The 19,627-nt window shown below is 51.2% G+C and overlaps 1 protein-coding gene across 1 annotated transcript in view; it reads left to right on the top strand.

Annotated features, from left to right (window-relative positions):
• Positions 1-19,627, top strand: part of RAP1GAP2 (RAP1 GTPase activating protein 2) — a 188,241-nt gene that overhangs the window by 14,230 nt on the left and 154,384 nt on the right. The window contains exon 2 of the mRNA XM_081109358.1: positions 6,291-6,326. Within this exon, the coding sequence (XP_080965484.1) occupies positions 6,304-6,326 (23 nt within the window). The 5' untranslated portion in view covers positions 6,291-6,303. The remainder of the gene's footprint in view (positions 1-6,290; positions 6,327-19,627) is intronic.

The raw sequence follows: 19,627 nt of genomic DNA, 5'->3' as shown, positions 1-19,627 counted from the left end.
TACAGGTTGGGGGGCAGGCCATGGGGGAGGTGTCACGCTGGGCGCCCTGCCCTACACTGGTGGCCCGTTGACGCTGCTGCACCGAGACCCCCTCGCCGACAGCCCCAGGAACATCGCTTGGACCTGGGGCCCCGCGGCCACAACCATGTTTGGCAGGAAGCGCAGCGTGTCCTTTGGGGGCTTCGGATGGTGGGTGACAGGTTGGGGGTGGTGGAAGGGATGGGGGTGGCTAGCTGTGCAGTCTTGTTGAGCACTGTGGGTGGCTGTGGGTACAGGGACCTCAGGTTATGCCTGAACCCTGGGTCAGTGGGGGGCACTTTTAATGCCAGCTGATGGAGGTGGAGGATCCTGGCGGGGGCATCAGACACTATAAGCTTTTCCTCGCTGTCTGTTGGGTATAATCTTCTAGGGAAGTTGGAAGGTTGGAGCTGGAGCCAGTATATGTGGTGACTGGTTGAATGTGTGTGTGTGTGTGTGTGTGTGTGTGTGTGTGTGTGCGTGATGTGTTCCCATTTATGTGTAGGCACCTTTGTGATGATTGTGCATGTGTGTGCGTGCCTGAGATTGTGCGTGAAGCGTGTGTCTGTGTGTGAGGTGTGTGCCTGGCCGGGAGGGTGTGTCTGTGGGTGAGACCACGTGCATGCCCTTTATTTCCGAGCCGGTGCCAGTCTGTACCTCTGGCATTCTGTACCTGTGTGTGTGCTTGTCTGTGCATGTGTGTCACGCTCCCGTCTGTGTCCTCTTTGTGACTTGGTGGCAGAAGGAGCCTGTGGCCTGCTGACCTTGGGGCTGCCTCCTCTCTGCAGGGGGTGAGCCGTGAGAGGAGGGGGCAGGCCTGAATCTCCAGGTCCCTCCCCTCTGTCCCTCAGCCTGGACAGCCAATCCCAGCTCTGTCCCAGCCTGAGCAGCTGGGTCTGTGCTAAGCCTCTTGCCTGGCGCTCGGGGCCGCCTCTTGCCCCTAAGTTACTGTCTGGGACAAAGAACAGGCCTTTTCCTCCGTGGGGGCCGGAACATGGGGAGATGGAGGTCAAAGGCTTGTCTGGTCAGCAGCTGCTGGCAGCGTCTCCTCAGCTGGGGAGCGGGGGTCTGGTGGTTTTCATTATCGGTTTCCTTTCAGCTTCTGGGCCTGGGGCGTTGTCAAAGTCAGGTTCCCGCTCTTGTAGAGAGGGTGGCCGGGGGTGTCCTGGTGTAGAAGCTGGGGGGCGGTGGGGGGCCCAAGACGTGAGGGAGACCGGGAAGGAGGCCTGGGCGGCTGGGAATGGAAGGGCTCTGTCCTTTGGCTGGTTCCTTGGTCCCCTATGCATGCAGCTTTCCGTTTCCCCTTTCCCCTCCCCGACAGCACTTGGCCTCCCGTCCTCTGGAGGAGGGCCTGTGGGTGCTCCGTGTTTGGCCGGTGAGGACAGAGGAGTTGCCAGGAGTGGCCCAGCGTGGCCCGGTGCCTGCTCATGGGCCTTCCCGACACTCACACCAAGGGCTGCTGTCCTGAGGCTGGGGTTTGTGTTCAAATCCCTAGTCTGCTTCCTGGTCAGGGGCCGTGTGCGAGGCTGGGCGGGGATACATGTGGGCTGGGCCTCGCCTGGCAGTGACACGGTGGAGCAGAGAGAGGGACTGTGCTTGGCACAGCGTAAGGGCGCAGGAGATGCTTACGGAATGATTAAGTGAGGCGTTTTGCCCACTTGGTTGGGGACTTGTTGAGCTTGAGAGAATGGCAGGGCTTCCTGGTAGGCTTGGAGGTTTGGGGTGGGTGTCATCTGGGGATGGCTGTCCGCTGGGAGGGGATATCAGTTGGTTAGGGGCTAATTTACAGCTTTGTGGAGCCTGGTCCACTGCAGACAGTGAGCGCAATCTCGGGGGTGGTTACTTTAAAAGCCCCTTTGAATGCCAGAGGTAGACCAGAGGTGGGAGTGAATGGGATGGGGAGAAGGTTTTGAACCTGGGGACTTTGGCTTCTGGGAAGGGAAAAGTCCCGTGTCACAGCCACTACCCCATCTTCTGTCTCAGCCCTGCCCAGGCCATAGGCCCCGCCCTCCCGGGCCACGCCCCAGCGTGGGAACCCTGTATGGGCCAGGCTGCTGGGAGCTGTGGATGTGGGGAGGACGGGGTGCTGCGACCAGAGTGCGGGCGGTGGTGAGGGGGTTGGGCCGAGAGGGTGCCACGCCAGCAGTGCAGGTTCAGTGCTGACTCCACCCTGACTCACTGAGGAACTCAGATGGGACACTTCCCTTCTCTGGGTCTCAGTTTCTCCATGTGTAAGTGGGGGCTTTCTGCCTTCCCCACAGCACAGCGATGTTGGAAGAATTAAGAGACTCCTTGAGAAAATGTAAAATGTAAGGGCTTATTGTTCAGGGTTACCAAGAACAGGGTTACAGTTCTCTACGGTAGAATTTGGGGATCTGACTCCTGGGTCCAACATACCTTCCAATGGTGGGTTGAATGGGAGAGGAGGAGGGTCGGCATCCCAGAAGGGGTTGGGGCCAGTGAGACCCTAGGGGACCAGTTATGGAAGCCCCAAGGATGGGGTCCAGGAGACACGTGGAGACGAAGCTGGAGGGACTTGGGCCAGGAGCCATGGGCGTGGCTTGTTTTGCTGCTGGGAATTGACATAAAAAGGTGCTGGGAGAACAAAGCATTTGAGGTGTCCCAGGGGCCCTTCCGGAACACCCCAAAGTTATCCCCACGTCAAGACTCTTACTTACAATTTAAATTTTAGGAAGTTTGTCAAAATATATCAAGAGGTTTAGACATTTGACTAAATAGGATCATAAGTCATGATGAAGCAATCCTTAATCATCCATTTAACCAAAGTGGCAATGAAAGATTTCAAGGAAAACACAGAAGTTGACATAATTGTTAGCAAAATTTAGTTCTTACTATTGAGGAGGTTCAGTTTTTTTTTTTTTTAAATAATCAAGGACCCGATTAAGACAACATAAAACATAAATTATTTTGACAAAATATCAAGTCTTTGCTCTCTAGGCAGAAATTGTTTTCACAGTATCAATAGCAGACCAATAGTCCTTTTAGCAGAGATAGAAAACCAAACTCTAATTTTGCTTCAGCTTCCTTTTTTTTCTTTAAATATATTTTATTGATTTTTTTTACAGAGAGGAAGGGAGAGGGATAGAGAGTTAGAAACATCGATGAGAGAGCAACATCGATCAGCTGCCTCCTGCACACCCCCTATTGGGGATGTGCCCACAACCAAGGTACATGCCCTTGACTGGAATCGAACCTGGGACCTTTCAGTCTGAGGGCTGACGCTCTATCCACTGAGCCAAACCGGTCAGGGCTTCAGCTTACTTTTGATAACTTGCTTACCTTGGTTCACAGTACATAGTCTTTCCAGATAAGAAACGAAGGTTGCAAAGTAAGAAGCTCAGGATATATTGGGGACCTTGAGGAGAGAGGCATTAACCCCAAGTCTATAGGTACTGCCGGCGAAGTCTGATGGCAAGAACATGGCTTAGCTTCTTAGCCTTAAGAGGACTTTTAACATTCATTCTGAAGATTCCTGAAAAATTCCTGCAAAGCAGATTTAGAAGAGCCTATGTGGTTGACAGTATTCTTGCTGGGCTTAGACAAATAATCAGGCCAAGTTTATTGAAACTAGACTTATTTTGCAAATAAATTAGTCTGAATTTGGCTGTTTTTGATAAAAATGAGCGTCATCTTAGAGAGAAGATGGTTCCAGGAGAAACTGTAATATACTTTTGTGGATATTTGGTTCTAGTGCTGTTCATTGTCTTTGCAGTTAAAATTTTTTTTCTACCTGTAAACTGGCCTGGATCCTGAATTTTTCTAGTTTTTTTAAGTACTTGGCCGCAGCTCTCCAAACTAGCATTTTCACTCTCCCATCCATTGGAAACACGGAACTAACACTGCCTGTTTCCCAAGGCCATGCGAGCTCAGGTGGGACAGCTTGATGTAGACGTCAGAGAAATCACCACAACAGCTCCACTCTGGACACTCTGTTCCAGCTGCAAAAGATCAGCAGAGACATTCTCACTGAGACCAGGAGGCTCTACCAGACTATGACTGTCTCTCCGTCGGAAGAGGATTAGAGACAGACATCTAGAAGTCTTGATTACCTGCTTTCAAACCTAGAAACCAGGATTACAGCCTGCTCCAATCATTAACCTTTGTTTTTCTTTTGTTTCCATAGAAATGCCTCTTATTATATACTAGAGGCCCAGTGCACAAAAATTCGTGCACTGGGGTGGGGGGGGGATCCCCTCAGCCTGGTCTGTGCCCTCTCCCAGCTGGGGACCCTCGGGGGATGTCCACCTGCCAGCTAAGGCCTGCTCCCCCAGGGGACGGGGGATCGGGCCTAAGCTGGCAGTCAGACATCCCTCTGGGAGCCCTCTAAGCCATTAGTCGGACATCCTTAGCATCGCTGTGCTGGCCAGTCATGAGCCGGCTTCTGGCTGAGTCGCGCTCCTCCTGTGGACGCGCACTGACCACCAGGGGGCAACTTCTGCATTGAGCGTCTGCCCCCTGGTAGTCAGTGTGCGTCATAGGGACTGGTTGTTTCGCTGTTAGGGTCAATTTGCATATCACCCTTTTATTATATAGGATTTGATTGCTTGCAAAAAAATTAAAAAAGGGTGCTGGGAGTTCACTCTGAAAGGATCCTTTCCCCAACTTGGTGCTGATTTGTGATTTCTGGGACCTCCCTTAAAAGCTTTTAGGAGCAACCCGTCTGAACTTTCCCCTCTGAACTTCCACCCTGAGACCACTCTCCTGCCCCCAATGGCCCCAGCAGTCAAGTATATGGGAAGAAGCTTGTGGCAGATCTGAGCTGGATGGACAGGGGTGGCTGAAAGAACTTTCCAGGGTTTTAAGCATCTTGTAGTTGTGGTGATTTTGGTGGCACTGATGGTGTTACTGATGCAGAGGTGATGCTGATGGGATGGTGATAATGGTGACACTGATGGTGGTGGTGACATTGATGGTGGTGGTGACACTGGTGGTGGTGGTGACACTGGTGGTGATGGTGACATTGATGGTGATGGTGGTAACACTGATGATGGTGGTGACACTGGTGGTGATGGTGACATTGATGGTGATGGTGGTGACATTGATGGTGGTGGTGACACTGGTGGTGGTGGTGACACTGGTGGTGATGGTGACATTGATGGTGATGGTGGTGACACTGATGATGGTGGTGACACTGGTGGTGATGGTGATATTGATGGTGATGGTGGTGGTGACACTGGTGGTGGTGGTGACACTGGTGGTGGTGGTGACACTGATGGTGATGGTGACATTGGTGGTGATGGTGGTGACACTGGTAGTGATGGTGACATTGATGGTGATGGTGGTGACACTGATGATGATGGTGACACTGGTGGTGGTGGTGACATTGATGGTGGTGGTGACACTGGTGGTGGTGGTGACACTGGTGGTGGTGGTGACACTGATGGTGATGGTGACATTGGTGGTGCTGGTGGTGACACTGATGGTGACAGTAGTGGTTGTGACCCCTAAACAAGAGGAGACACCAGCGGTGGCGATCTTGCCTACCTTCCTGTCTCTGGAGAGAAAGGGGCCTCTTTCCCAGCCATAAGGGCTGACATATGTGGAGGGTAAAAATAGAAGCTGAGCAGCGCCGCCTTGTCTTCCAGAGAGGCGCAGGCTGGGCAGAGGCGCTGGCTGCCAGGGCAGTCTGCCGCAAACGTGATCTTCCCTGTGCTGAGCTCCTGGGCGTGACTGGCCCCACCTGCCCGTCACCTGGAGCTGCAGTCGGGGCTGTCCCAGGAGGGGGGCCTGTCTCCTTGGCTGGACTGGCAGTTCCCAGAGCAGGAGGGCCCTTGGTGCTGGAGGTGTTGGGGGGGAGGGTGCTGGCATCTTTTCAAAGTAGAAGCCTAGGAAGTGCCGATGTGCTGAATGTCCAGTTGCCAGTGCCTGGTGGGTCTAGGTTTCAGAGTCTTCCTGTGGAATGGGGGCGATGAAGGCAGAGGCTGCCCAAAGTGCTTACTACCCCTGGGTCTGGCGTCGGATGCCTGGCTTCAGGCTCGGACATTGACTTTACCCTTCTGAGCCTCAGTTTCCTGACCTCTAAAATGGAGAGAATAACTGGACCCGCCTCATAGGGTTCTGTGTGGCTCCAGCCCTCCCAGAGCTCACTGCCCTCCCTGCCGGGGCTGGAGGAGAACTCCCCCCGGAGCAGCTGTCCCTGCTGCGCCGTCCGTCTGGTGGTCTGGACTGACCCAGGGACCTCTCGCCTGCAGGTGCTACGGGGGAGCCTTCAGTCCTGGCACTGACCACAGCCCTTGCTTTTCTCTTGGCAGGATCGACAAGACCATGCTGGCAGGCCTGAAGGTCAAGTAAGTAGCCACTTCCTGTTATGTAGAGGTCAGAGATGAGGGCAAACCAGAGCTCTTCTGGGGCCCTGGTTTCCCCGTAAGTTGTGGGAAACATGGGTGGGGCTGTTGCATTTGTCACGCTCTCCTCCTCAGTCTGGGGGCCTCTGGCCTGGAGGAGGCTGGTCAGGCGCTTGCTCCCTGGCGTATCTGGGTAGCAGATGCTGGAAAGGTAGCAGCGGCACCAGAGTGGTGGGACTGACTGTATTTAGCGCCGTGACCTTCAGCCTACAGCTTAGGGGTGTAAGAAAGAGAAATGCATTTTCTCCCTCCGTAGTTTTTATGTGAAGCCCTAGTCCTATGGGCTGTCTGTCTGGCATGCCCACCCACCTAAAGACGGTGCTATGTAATCCTCGGACAGCATGAAACACCCCGGTGTGCGTGTGAGCAGTAGGTTACTGAGTCATCCGGTACCAGATGGTGCCATGCTGGGCGGCCTGGCCCTGGGGCTCTGAGGCTTCCAACACCAGATTCTGGGACTGGGAATTATCTGCTCCGTTTACCATGCGTGTCTGCCTGTCTGTCTGGGAAGCCCTGAGCAGACACACCTCTCTGCTCGAACCTCCTACTGCTCCTCCTCGCCGCTGTTGTTCCTTTTCTCGCCATATTTCTGGCCAAACAATCTTGTCTGCATCCTGGTCCTCTTTCTCCCCTGAGACTTCAACAAAAGTCACTTCCATCTGCATCCCTCCTTTGGGCAGTGAGTACTGACCTGCCCCAACGGAGTGAATTGAAAATGAGGGAAGTTCTAGGAGGGAAAAATAGCATTGGTCATTAGCTCAAAATACTATCCTGCGGCTGGGAATTAGCTCACGCCTGAGAAGTCCCCCCTTTCAAGGGAGCTCCTTCTGCCTACAACTCCCGCATCTTAGCTGAGAGGTTTCCCAGGCCAGCCTTCCTCTGCCCTGCCGTTCAGTTGCCAGCACTGCTTGCGTATGCCCTGGGTACAGGTCTCTGGACACAGCCAGTCTTGAGGGTTGGCATATGAAGCGGTAAAAAATGAGGCCTTCCACAAAAATGAGGTTTTGTTCAGAAGGGTGAGGGTGGGCAGTTAGGGCAGGGATGCATGGCAGACTGTTCCTGCCCTCGGAGAGCTTTTAGTCTCTTTGTAGAGTTGACGTCAGAGGTGCAGTGGGAGCAGTCAGTCCTGGAAGACTGGCAGGAGGAGGTGGCTTATTTAAAAAATATATTTTTATTGATTTCAGAGAGGAAAGGAGAGGGAGAGAAAGATAGAAACATCAATGATGAGAGAGAATCATTGATAGGCTGCCTCCTGCCCACCCCACACTGGGGATCGAACCTGCAGCCCAGGCATGTGCCCTGACCGGGATTCGGACTGTGATTTTCTGGTTCATAGGTCAACGCTCAACCACTGAGCCATGCTGTCTGGGCAAGGAGGTGTCTTCTAAAGCAGCTTTTAAAGATGGGGCTGGGCAATGGGCCCACCAGTGCATGTACATGGGATGCACATAGTACAGCCCAGTGTTCAGGGCCAGTCACTCCCAGGCATGGCACAACTCCTCTGGACTTCAGTTTCTGTAGCCTTTGTCCAAAGAGCACAACAATGGCCTTCCTAGAGCTCCTTATCTGCCTATTGGATGAGATATGCGGCATGAAGTGGTGATACTAAGGGGTGTAGAGTGGTACGTGTCTATTCTGTGGTGCTGTCTTGTGACATCTTGTTCAATTTCACAAGCATATATCGAGGGCATGTTTGCTTTAACTGGTGAAGGTGATATATGTAACCTGGAAAGGAACTAGTTACAAGATGCAGTGAAGGGCTGGGGTCAAGGGCCGTCGCTGAGATTGGGACCTCAGTGGGTTTTTTGGGCACTTGGGGGACAGTCTGGGGGCTTAGGCCCTGGAGAGGTGGTGTTGAGATGTTGTTTGAGATGGTGTGTAGGACCATGTTCCTACTGTACTTGGTTATGATTCTTTTGATTGTAAGAAACAAAACCTAGTTTAATCTGGTTAAGCAAAAGACGGAAATTAAAAAAAGTATTTTTATTGATTTCAGAGAGGAAGGGAGAAGGAGAGACAGATAGAAACATCAATGATGAGAGAGAATAATTATTTGGCTGCCTCCTGCATGCCCCCTATTGGGGATCGAGCCCACAACCCAGGCCTGTGCCCTTGACTGGAATCGAACCTGGGACCCTTCAGTCTGCAGGCCAACGCTCTATCCCCTGAGCCAAACTGGCTAGGGCAAAGATGGAATTTATGGAAAAGATTCCAGGGTGCCTCAGGGAACCCAGGGGGAGGAGAGAGAGTAGAGGTTGGGAAGGGCTGAACGGGAACTGGAAACCCATCCCCATCAAATCCTAGCTGCCTTCTTTGCAGAAGTTGATAAACTGATCCTAAAATGCATATGGAAATTCAAGGATAATCTTGAAAAAGAATAATATGATTTTTAAACTTACTGCAAAGCTATAGTAATCAAGACGGTTTGGTACTGGCACAAGGATAGACATACAGATCAATAGAATAGAATTCCAAGTCCAGAAATAAACCCTCACATTTGTGGTCAATTGATTGTCAATGAGTGTGTCATGACAATTCAGTGGAGGAAAAATAGTCTTTCTACAAATGGTGTTGGGACAACTGATATCCCCATGCAATAGAATGAAACTGAACCCTTCTCTCACACCATATACAAAAATGAACTCAAAATGGATCAAAAACCTAAATGTAAGAGCTAAAACTAAAAACTCTTAGCCAAAACATAGAAATAGTTGTGACCTTAAATAAGCCATTTGTTTTTTTTTTAGATGTGACACCAAAAACACAAGCAACAACAATAATAACAAATCGATAAATTGAACTTCATTAAAATGAAGGACTTTTGTGTTATAAAGGACGCCATTAAGAAAGTGAAAAGACAACCCACAGAATGGGTGAAAATATTTGCAAATCACATGTAGGAGCTTGTACCTAAAATACATAAAGAACTCTCATAGCTCAATAATACAAAGACAACCCAATTAAGAAACGGGCAAAGGATCTGAAGAGACCTTTTCCCAAAGGAGATCTGTACATGGACAATGAGCACATGAAAAGATGCTCAACATCATCAGCCTTCAGGGACATGCAAGTCAAAGCCACAGTGAGATACTGCTTCACACCCACTCAAATGACTGTAATAAAAAAGACATAATAACAGGTGTTGGTGAGGATGTGGAGAAATTGCCGCCCTTATACGTTACTGGTGGCAGTATAAAATGGTGCAGCTGCTTTGGGAAACAATAGGTAGTTTTCTCAAAAGGTTACACATAGGATTATCATCAGACCAGCAACTCCATTTTTAAATATAGATCCAAGAGAAATGAAACTGTATGTTCATGTAGAAACTTGTACACGAATGTTCATAGCTGCATGATTAATAGCAGCCCAAAGTGAAAATAACCCAAATGTTCAGCAGCAGATGAATGGCTAAACAAAAAATGGCATATCTATGCAATGGCATATTATTTGGCCATAAGAAGGAATGAAGTACTGCTACATGCTGCAGCATAGATGAGATGACTGTCACCCAGGACTGGCTGCCGTGGGGCTGGGTGCGCACGGGGTTGGCTCAGTGCAGCCTGTCTCCATTGCTGGGGGCACAGTGTCATGCACAGCCCCAATGATGGAGAAATCTAGAACCTCTGCCTTGTAGAAATGGCATCTCTGAATAGAGAGAAAGCTTGTGATGGAGCCCAGAGGGACTGTCCTATTACGTCTTCCTCAGGAGAGGGGTGGAGAGGGCCGGGAGGAGCCATCTTCCCCACAGTCTGGCTGGGCAGCATTTCAGCTGTCCTGTGGTTTAGCCAGAAGACGGCACCACACAGTCACGCTTACTGTAGCTTTCAGATTCCACCAGCTCAGAATTCAGGGGACAGAGGAGGGGACGCAGGCAGGCAGAGCTGGTGGGGGTCCTGGACTCCGGCCCTGCCCTGTGTGGCTCCTGGAGTGCCTTTGGCAGGTGAGCTCCCGGTCAGTAGTGGCTGCCCTTGAAACTGACAGCTGGCCAGACTGGGCCCTCGGGGAACCCACTTCCAGACACATTCCAGGTGGGGCCAAGGGGAAAGTCGGTTTCTGTCCAAGTATCACACCCTGGTCCATTGGTTTCTTTAGGATGGGCCTTGAGCCTGAGAACAGTGTTGGCGTGTGAAGGCGTGTGTAGGCATGTGGTATGTTTGCCTGTGCAGGTGGACATGGGCTTTGAGGGCCCATGTGGGTGATTGTGTGGTGCCTTTTTTGGCTTTAGTGAGTTCCTATGGTAACCACGAACATGTCTGTTTTGGGATCTGGCGTCCGCGGGGCGTGAGTGGCTACAGGGAGAAGCAAGGCGGGCGGGTGCTTAGCTGGCAGTTGGGCTGTGGCCTGATTTCATTGCCAGGCACAGGGGAAGCCCTGGAGGGGCCACTGCCAGGCAGCAAGGGCGGCGAACTCCAGGGACTTGTGCGCTCCTGGCCCGCCTCCCAGCCAGTCCCCGACATGCCCAGGAAGTCCTGGTGAGTCTGGGTTCTGATTTCTTGATGGACAAAGCTCCCTGGGTCTTTACCAGGTCTGATGGGTATCTGCTGATGGGCAGGCAGGGAGCCAGCTGGCAGCTCTGCCCAGTAGGTGCTGGGCTTTGGGCTCTTCCGAGATGGGCGTGGGACTGCGGGCAGGAGGCTCCGTTCATCCTGGGGCCCTGTGTGAGCGCATCCCTGTGCTGCAGAGCTGAGTGGTACTTGTTGATCCCATGGGACAGGGCTGACTGTGTTACTGTGGGAGACAAAGGCAGGGGTGTAGGAGAACAGCATGCGGAGGGGCAGCCTGAGGCCTGCAGCCTGAGGTCACCAGTCCCTCAGCTCCCCCAGCTCCCCGAAGGAGCCCTGTGGACCCCAGGTCTCTGGCCATGCACCGGCTTCTCCGCAGGTCTCACTCGGCCCAGAGGCCTGCTGGCCTCGCCCGGAGGGGAAGACTCAGGCCCGTGGAGAAGAAGGCTCAGCCCAGCTCACCGGGTGCTGGATCTGGCCAGGGCTGGGAAGAATGGCCCCCACTGGGCTTTGGGGAGCGGCTCTGACTCCCACATGTGCATCCCTGTGCTTCCTGTTCACACGCGTGGACCCCTGGGTGCGTCAGGATCCACCTGGCCTGTTTGGAGAGGCTCATGATGGACAGGAGCCCCGGCAGCACTCAGAGGTGTCTGCGAGTGTGTGTGGGGTGCTTGTTTTCACTCCTTCCTCCTGCTGCTCCTCTAAGGCTGGGACCTGGGAGTGGGGAGGGGTGGGTGAGGAGGGGGTGCTGGGCATTGGGCCTCTTCTGAGATGGGTGTTTTTCCTGGGGCCCAGCTGCTCCCTCTGCCTCTGGGGCCTTGGGAGAGGCGGTGCTGGGACAGGGTGGGCAAGCCCAGTGGACATGAGGATGGACAGCTAGAGGTCCTGGGCCTCAACCTCCCTGTTCACAGAGCAGCGCCGGAGACCCCAGGCGGGGACTGCTCACTGGAGGGCGCAGCACGGAGGCGGTGGGTGCGGGATCAGGACACGAGAGGCCAGCAGCTCTTCTCTCTGAGCGGCGCCTGGCCCCTTCCTGCTCCTCCTAGGCCTCCATCTCCGCAGCTTCCTGGCGGAGGACCTCATCTTTTCTTCTGAAGACAGACCTGTTGTCTGCAAGGATCTGTCGGGCCCGAGCACCACCGTGGTGAGGCCCCGGGCGCTGGCGAGCAGCCTTGGTGCTCTGCTGAGCGCCACCTGTCTCACCAGGCCTTCCTCGGTGCCAGAGAAGCTGAACATGTGGAGTTTTAGCCAAATCTTGACAATTAACTCAAGAATGAAAAAAACAAAGCCCTCTGTGGCCTCTCCTGCAGGCCCGGGTCCGCCCCTGGGGTCGCCAGCGTGCCACCTTGCTCCCATGCGCCCAGCATCCCTCTCGGGCCCCAGCTCCCTCTCCCCCTGGCGACTCCCCAGTCCCTCTCCCCAGTCACCCCTCCCCTGGTGCTCTGGTCCCTCAGCTGCTGACTGTTCACTTCCTGCTCTGTCCCCAGATTGGACTCACTCTCAATGAACCTTTTCACTCTTCCAGATCCAGTTCTTTCCCTCTCAGTGGGTTGCCATGGGCTTTGGTCCCCTCCCGCCCTCCTCCCGGTTTAGGCCCATTATCTCCTGCCCAGACGGTGACAAGGCAGTCTCATCAGCCTCCTCCTCGGGGCTGGCCAGCTCTGACTAATGCATCATCCCCAGGCCGGCTCCGGCGCTGCCCTCCCTGCTCCGAGGAGGCCCGACCTGCCGCGCCCACCGCAGACTTTGTTCGGGCTGATTCCCCACAGGCTTGTCCCTCAGACCCCGGTGTGCGGACGGATGGCGGATGGCGCCACTCCCTGTCGGTGGCGGGTGGCGGGGGCCGCGCCGGCTTTGGTGGTGTTGACTCCCCCGTGGCTTCTCTTTCCGGCACTGGCATCACTCCCTGTCTTTGGTCCACACCAGATAGTTTGAGCCTCTCCCCCTCCCCCAAGCAGCAGCTTCCACACCTTCCTGCCCCTTGCGGTCACCCAGGAGGCTTTGTACAAGGCCTGGTGCCCAGGGTGCACTCATTCCAGAACTGGAAGACAGAATGTCCGGGGTAGGACCAGCGTCTGTACCGTTTAAAGATCCCGTCTGCGTAGGAGATGCCGGCACCCTCCCGCCTAGCCGTGATAATAAAAAGTGTCTCCAGACTTGGCCATTTCTGGGGCAAATGTAAAAGCCCCCCCACCCCGCCGAGAACGCCAAGAACAGGCCAGGTTCACCTTGTCAGCATTCTAAAATATGCACCCACCGTGAGCCCATCTTAGTGGCCAGGCAGCCCATGTTGAAATCCTGACTCTACCCGCTGGGTGACCTTCGGCAAGGTACTTGACCTCTCTGTGCCTCAGCACAACTCTAGTTTTTCTCTTTCTCCTCTTTCTTTCTTTTTTTAAACATATTTTATTGATTTTTTACAGAGAGGAAGGGAGAGAGATAGAGAGTTAGAAACATCGATGAGAGAGAAACATCGATCAGCTGCCTCCTGCACATCTCCCACTGGGGATATGCCCGCAACCCAGGTACATGCCCCTGACCGGAATCGAACCCGGGACCTTTCAGTCCGCAGGCCGACGCTCTATCCACTGAGCCAAACCGGTTTCGGCCTCTTTATTTCTTATAACTGTGTCTCCTCTTAGCCTTTGGCTCCAGCTCGTTGATGTGACTTGCTTTCTGGTACTTCGTTTTCTGGCACCTTTCAGCCTGGACATCTTTGCTTGTGCTGTTTTCTGGCGTGCAGTGCCTTTACTTCCTCCTCCATCAGCACCACTGTGCCCATCCTTCCAGGACCAGCCTCGAGGCTGCCTCTTCTATAAGCACCTCCTTTCCCCATGCTCCCGGAGCAGCCAGAACCTCGGGGCTCACTAGCTCTTCCTGCCTTAGGGTGTCCTTCTCCCCTTGAGGTCAGAGGCAGTGGGAGCCTGCAGTGGTTCTCAACCTTCCTAATGTCGCGACCCTTTAATACAGTTCCTCATGTTGTGGTGACCCCCAATTTCATTGTTACAAATTGAACATAACTAAAGCATAGTGATTCATCACAAAAACAATATGTAATTATATATGTGTTTTCCGATGGTCTTAGGCGACCCCTGTGAAAGGGTCGCGACCCACAGGTTGAGAACCGCTGCCTAGGGTGCCCCGTCCAGGCTGCACCACTGTTCTGTTGTGCAGGTGAGGTGCTGACCCCTCCCTGCTTGGGCCGCGCTGTGAACCGGCAGGTTACCGCAGCGTCACCTTTCACCCCACGCCCAGCTCATTCTGAGAGGGTGGAGTGGGCGGAAATCCGTGCCTGGCAGGCCACAAAGCCACATAACTGACTTTCGGAGCCCTGCCCTGCGAGGTGTGTGTGACACGGCAGTCGTTGCTGCCTTCTTGGTTGTCTTGCCACTAGCAGATGCCATTGGGAATCGAGAAACTTTGGGCTCTAGACTCTCCCAGGCCCACTTACGGGCCCAAGAACAGGACTCATAGGGACAGAGGACAGCCCCGTCCCCACCCTGCCATGCCCTGTCCAGACCCCGTCAGCCCAGCCCAGGCTGGCCCAGTGATTGCCCCCTCTTCCCCCCGCCCCGCCCCGGCTGCAGTGCAGACCCACGCTGGGGACGCAGCTTCCTCAGGCCTGGGTGGGGCCAGGAAACCTGTGTGTTATCAGGGCCAGAGTGGGTACCTCTGAGGCAGCTGGGTGTGCAGCTGTTTGGGAACCAGTGACATTTAAAGCGCTCTCGCTCCCCACAGTACAGGTTCAGTGGTTGGGTTCATGTGGTCTGGGTGACCTCAGGCAAGTTACACATCCTCTCTGTGCCTCCGTTTTTCTATCTGGGAATAATAATAGGACCTCCATGTAGATACTCTTGTTGTGAAGTTTAAAGGAGGTGATCCAGGGGAAGCATGGAGCACAGTGCCTGGTACATAGGCTCGGTAAATGTCACCGGCCTTACTATGTCTCATATTAGTAATAATAGTGCTGGGCTGTGTGGACACACGTAACCACGTGACACACCCGCCTGCCCGCAAGCATACCCACCCCGGCAAACTGGAACGATGGGCACCCAGACCCAGGCCTGCTGCCGAGCACAGACATGTGCAGGTGGCGGTATGACTGTAGGCGCATACGTGAACACATGGTTACTCGATAAATATATCAGGAGGGCAGACGTGTTTGTGTGTGTGTGTGTGTGTGTGTGTGTGAAGCCTGGTGGATATGGGCTTTTATTTTATTCACACTCTGACATTATTCCTAGAGTTAGCAGCACCTGGGCTGAGCTCTGGGAGCCCAAGGTGCCCCTTGTTTCCATAGCAACCACAATGCAGTAAAAATAGGAGGCAGAGGGAAGAGCCTGGAAAGGCCTGAGCTGCGGGGAGGGGCGCCCCCGCCCGCCACGGCCTGTTTCCACATCCTGGGCAGACAGGCCCTCGTGGTGTTTGTTTGATTTTTACAATAACAACACGGCAAACCTCTGAGGACTGATGACTCAGAACCGACAGTTGTTAACATTCTGTTGCATTTTCACCAAACCTGGAGAAAATTGTGGTACAATATACACAACGTAAAATGTGCTATTTTAACCATTTTTAAGTGTACCATTTAGTGGCATTAAGTCTATTTATAATATTGCACACCTGTCACCACTCTTCATTTCTAGAACTTTTTCATTATTCCTGAGTCTGTGTCCATCAAACACTCACTCCAATTTCTCCCACCTCGGCAAACACCGTCCTACTTTCTGTTTCTGTGAACTTGGCTCTTGTAGGAACCTCAGATAAGTGGAATCATGCAGTATCTGCCCTTTTGTGACTGGTGTGTTTCACTTAACATAATGTCAAGGTTCATCCATGTTGTAGCATGTGTCAGAATGCCCTTCCTGTTTTTAAAATATATTTTTATTGATTTCAGAGAGGAAGCTTAGAGGGAGAGAGAGAGAGAGAAACATCAATGAGAATCATTGATCGGCTGCCTCCCGCACTCCCCCCTACTGGGGACTGAGCCCGAAACTCAGACATGTGCCCTGACCTGGAATCAAACCGTGACCTCCTGGTTCATAGGTCAACACTCAACCACTGAGCCACACGGGCTGGGCAGAATGCCCTTCCTTTTTAAGGTTGAATACAATTCCATTGTATGGACATACCACATTTGTTTATCCATTCATCTGGGGTGGACATGATTTGCTCCCACCTTTTGGCTGTTGTGAATAATAATGCTATGAACGTGTGTGCACAAATATCTTTTTGAGACCCTGCTTTCAGTTCAATTGGGTATGTATATTCACAGAATTACTGGATCACATGGTAATTCTATATTTAACTTTTTGAGCCTTATTTTTAAATAAAAGAAAAAAACATCATAAATTTAGGTTCCTGAGTCACTCCTTTTGGGCCCTATTACCCTGTCTCCCCATCCATAGAGGTGCACAGGAATTGGTGTGTTTCCTCAGTCCATGTTTTCAACACTTGTGCATCTACAGATAAGTGTCTAGAAACACTATCTAGCTCTCTGTGTGTATTAAAAATCCACATGCATGATGTCCTTCTGAATCTTATGTGAGTGTCATGAGGGTGTTCTGGCATCAGACTGCTGGGGTTCAGGTCTTGGCTCTGCCACTTACCAGCTGTGAGACCTCAGGCAGGTTACTTAATTTCTCTGCACCTCAGTTTACTCATCTGTAAAATGGGAATAATAGTAATACTGGAAACCTTCTGGCGGGGTTATTTTGGGGACTATGTAAGCTTATCTATGCCAAGCGTTAGAACAGCGTGGGGATGGAGAGTGCACGCGACGTGAGAGTCGGTACCCTTACAGTCCTGCCTTTGTGCCCCTCCACATGGATTTTGGAATCTGTCCAGGGTGTCGAGTTTCTTCTTTTTAATTGCCGTATAGCATTTATTTGTACAAACATATCACATTTCCCCCCTTATGGCATCTCCTGTTGTTCCCATTTTCTTACATTGCAAACAGTGCTGGAGTGCAGGTCCCTCATGTGACCCTCTGCCCATTTGCCCGAGAGGTCACGTGGGGAGGGCCTGGGAGCCGGGGCTGCTGGGTCCCAGCTAGGCCAGATGCAGCCAATTGCCCTTCAGAGACGGTTGACCATTCTCACTCCTACCGGGGTGTGTGTTTAGTTTTCACATTGATTTGACTGACCAGAGCACATGTTGTTTTATTCTTTAGTCTCAACTCTGAAGAAGCGAATGAAAGCCTCCTGGAGTCTCTCTCCACAGGCCCCGGCTGGATGTGCCTGTTCTTCTTTTCTCTGCCTGTATCGCACGCATTCCCCGTATTGGTGCAGTCTTTTATCCCCTTTTAAAAAAAGCTTTTTAAAAATCTGATTATAAAAATAGTGCATGCTCTCCGTGGAAGATTTAGAAAATATGTACAAATATTGAGATAAAAAAGAAACCAACCAACCCATGGCTCACCGCCCCAAAATGTCATCATTTACAAGTCATTTTGTATTTTTTAGTTTCATTTAAAAACTTATTACGTAATGACATTTTATCACCATTAAATGTTCTTTAAAAACATGATTTAAAAAATTGTATGTCATCATTATGATGTTCCATAATTTATTTACCCATTGCTTTATTTTGAGATATTATGGTTGTTTATAATTTCAGACTATTAATAATGCTGCAAAAACATCCTAGAATATAGATCTTTGTATGGATCTTTGATCATTTCTTTTGGCTACCACCAAAGATGAAATGTTTTCACATACTTATTTTTAAAAATTTTTGAGAAAATATTTATTTTTTGAGAAAATATTTATTTTTTGAGAAAATATTTTTAATGACTCTTGCCTATTTGGATGTTCATATTTTTCTTGTTGATTCATTAGCACTCCCTTTTAATTAAAGCCCTGAACGCTTTGCCATTTTTCTTTTTATTTCCAAATAATCTTTCTCTTTACCCTTTGCCAATAAATTTGACTCTGTTGTTTTTTAATGCAAAGGTTTTAAATTTTCAGAGAGTAAAACTGCCTATCTTTTCATTTGTGACTTCTCTTGTTACTTTTATGCATAGAAAAGTCCTTTTCCACCCAGAAAGTTGATGATTTCCTATATATCCTTTTATTTATATTTTTAACAATTTCATTGCCTTTTCACATTTAACTCTTTAATCCATTTGGAATTTAGTTTGGAGGAAGATGAGATGAAATGATAATTTTATTTTTTCCAAATAATCAGGCAGTTGTTCCAGCGCTGCACTTTAATTTTCAATTTCTACCACTGAATTCTTACAGATCCAAAGATGTATGTCTGGGCTTCTGTTTGATTCCATTGACCTATCTGTGACTCTTGTAAAGGTTCTGAGGTGAAAAAGAGCAAAGTTTGCCTGGATATTGGATAAGGCTGGAGTCTCAGAAGAGTGAGGATTCAGGTTCAATGGGTGGTGGTGGGCTGGTGGGTTGTGGTGATGGGCCTTGAAGGTCAGACTTCAGAGTGTGTGTTCATTTGTTGGGGAGATAGTTGGAGGTTTTCAGTAGAGGCACGGAGGGACTCCATCTGAGCTTTATAGGAGGACCACTGTGCTGCCAGTGTAGACCCAGCGGGACCCTGTGGAGGTGGATGGACAAGGACCAGCAGCTGCCCAAGGGAGAGGTGAAGGTGGCTTCAAGTGTGGCGTGGAAGCAGACAGATGACCACAAGGTGCTACAGGGTAGGGATCTGTGAAATGTGGAAGCTGCCTGGACTTGGGTTGGAAGGAAAGGGGGAGCCAAGGCGTTGCAACTAGGTGACCCAGAAAATTGTTCTATTAATCAGGCTTTTTTATGTTGTAAAAACTTACAGGATGATGGTTTAATATAAAGCTATATTGGGGAATAATAATTGTAGCAAACACTGCATGCTGCTTCTGCACAGCCACACTGTGTGAAATGCTCTAAGGTGTGTGATCTTTAAAAAAAATATTTTTATTGATATCAGACAGGAAGGGAAAGGGAGAGAGAGATAGAAACATCAACGATGATCGAGCCCACAACCCGAGCTTGTGTCCTGACCAGGAATTGAACCGTGAGCTCCTGGTTCATGGGTCGATGCCCAGCTACTGAGCCACACCAGTCGGGCATTATATGCATGATCTTGATCCTTACCCAACCCCTGTGAGACCGGTGCTCTGATTCCTATTTCACTAGCCTCAGAGAGGCTGTGGCAACTGGCAGTCTAGGCACCGAACCAGGTTTATCTGACTCTAAACTCATGCTGGTGTCTGCAGGAAGGAGGCACAGAAAGGCCCTGGGTAGCTCTTCAGCCATGTGGCACCCCAGCTCTTCCAGGTCTGGGGTGTGCAGCATCCTCGAAGCATGGCTGGGACCTACTAGCAACTCCAGGATCCTGGTGCCTCTCGTCTGTCATAGCAGCGCACCTTGCTTCCCGCTGCCTTCGCTGAGTGAGTTCGCATGCAGGGGCCCTAGAAGAGGATCCGATTAGTCAGGACTCTTTGTGGAAGTGGCCAGAACCCAGGTTCAAACCAGCCTATGTGACGTGTCCTGGTTCTTATAATTGAGAGGTCCAGGGAGTTGGTCTGTCTGGCTTGAGGCATAGCTGGCTCCCAGGATTCAAACAGTCCTCCGGACCAGTGCTGTCATGGTCACGTGTGTCAATGTATGGAGAAATGAATTAAGATTACTTACAATTTAAAATTCAGTTCCCCAGGCGCACTTGCCACCTTCCAAGTCCTATAGTCACACAGCTAGTGGCCACTGAGCTCGATAGCACAGATACAGAACATTTCCGTCATCA

The sequence above is a fragment of the Myotis nattereri genome, assembly GCF_964212035.1.
Source record: "Myotis nattereri genome assembly, chromosome: 16".
NCBI classification, from domain to species: domain Eukaryota; kingdom Metazoa; phylum Chordata; class Mammalia; order Chiroptera; family Vespertilionidae; genus Myotis; species Myotis nattereri.
The sequence above is the reverse complement of the archived record's forward strand: the minus strand, read 5'-3'. Positions and strand labels throughout refer to the sequence as shown.